Here is a 445-nt window from a genome sequence, read left to right on the forward strand (position 1 = left end):
ACTGGGATGAGACTCTCGGAGCACAAGCAGGGAGGTGTGAGGTGAGGGGGCTTTGTCTCCCAGGAACACGCCTCTTCTCCTTCCTCACTCTCAGAATCAGTTATGTTCATCAGGCTGGGGAATCACTTAATTTCCCTTTGATGTAGGGATGGAGGCCCAGGAAGGCGACTTGTCAAACCTTGATTCTGCAGATGCTCTCTTGGAGAATGTGCTGGTTTCTTCCCCTGTCCTGAGTCTGCCACCTGGTAACTCCCCTATTCCACTGCACCCCACACGGACTCTGCATGACCACTGCCCCACGCCCTGCAATGTGGCACCTGCTCTTGGGCTTCTGGAGAACACCCCTGCCTTGGTTTACCCCCTGCCCCTGGTCTGCCCTCTAGTCCCTGCACAGGCTCCCAGCATCACTTCCAATCCATGTTGCACCCACATGGGGTCTGACCTT

General features: G+C 56.0%; 1 gene segment (V, D, J or C); it reads left to right on the forward strand.

Moving 5' to 3' along the window:
* Positions 1-148: 148 nt before the first annotated feature.
* Positions 149-445, forward strand: part of LOC105822771 — a 21,026-nt gene continuing 20,729 nt past the window's right edge. The window contains 1 exon segment of the V gene segment in view: positions 149-245. Coding sequence covers positions 149-245 — 97 coding nt within the window.

This window comes from Propithecus coquereli, unplaced genomic scaffold (genome assembly GCF_000956105.1).
Source record: "Propithecus coquereli isolate 6110/MARCELLA unplaced genomic scaffold, Pcoq_1.0 Scaffold635, whole genome shotgun sequence".
Taxonomy (NCBI): domain Eukaryota; kingdom Metazoa; phylum Chordata; class Mammalia; order Primates; family Indriidae; genus Propithecus; species Propithecus coquereli.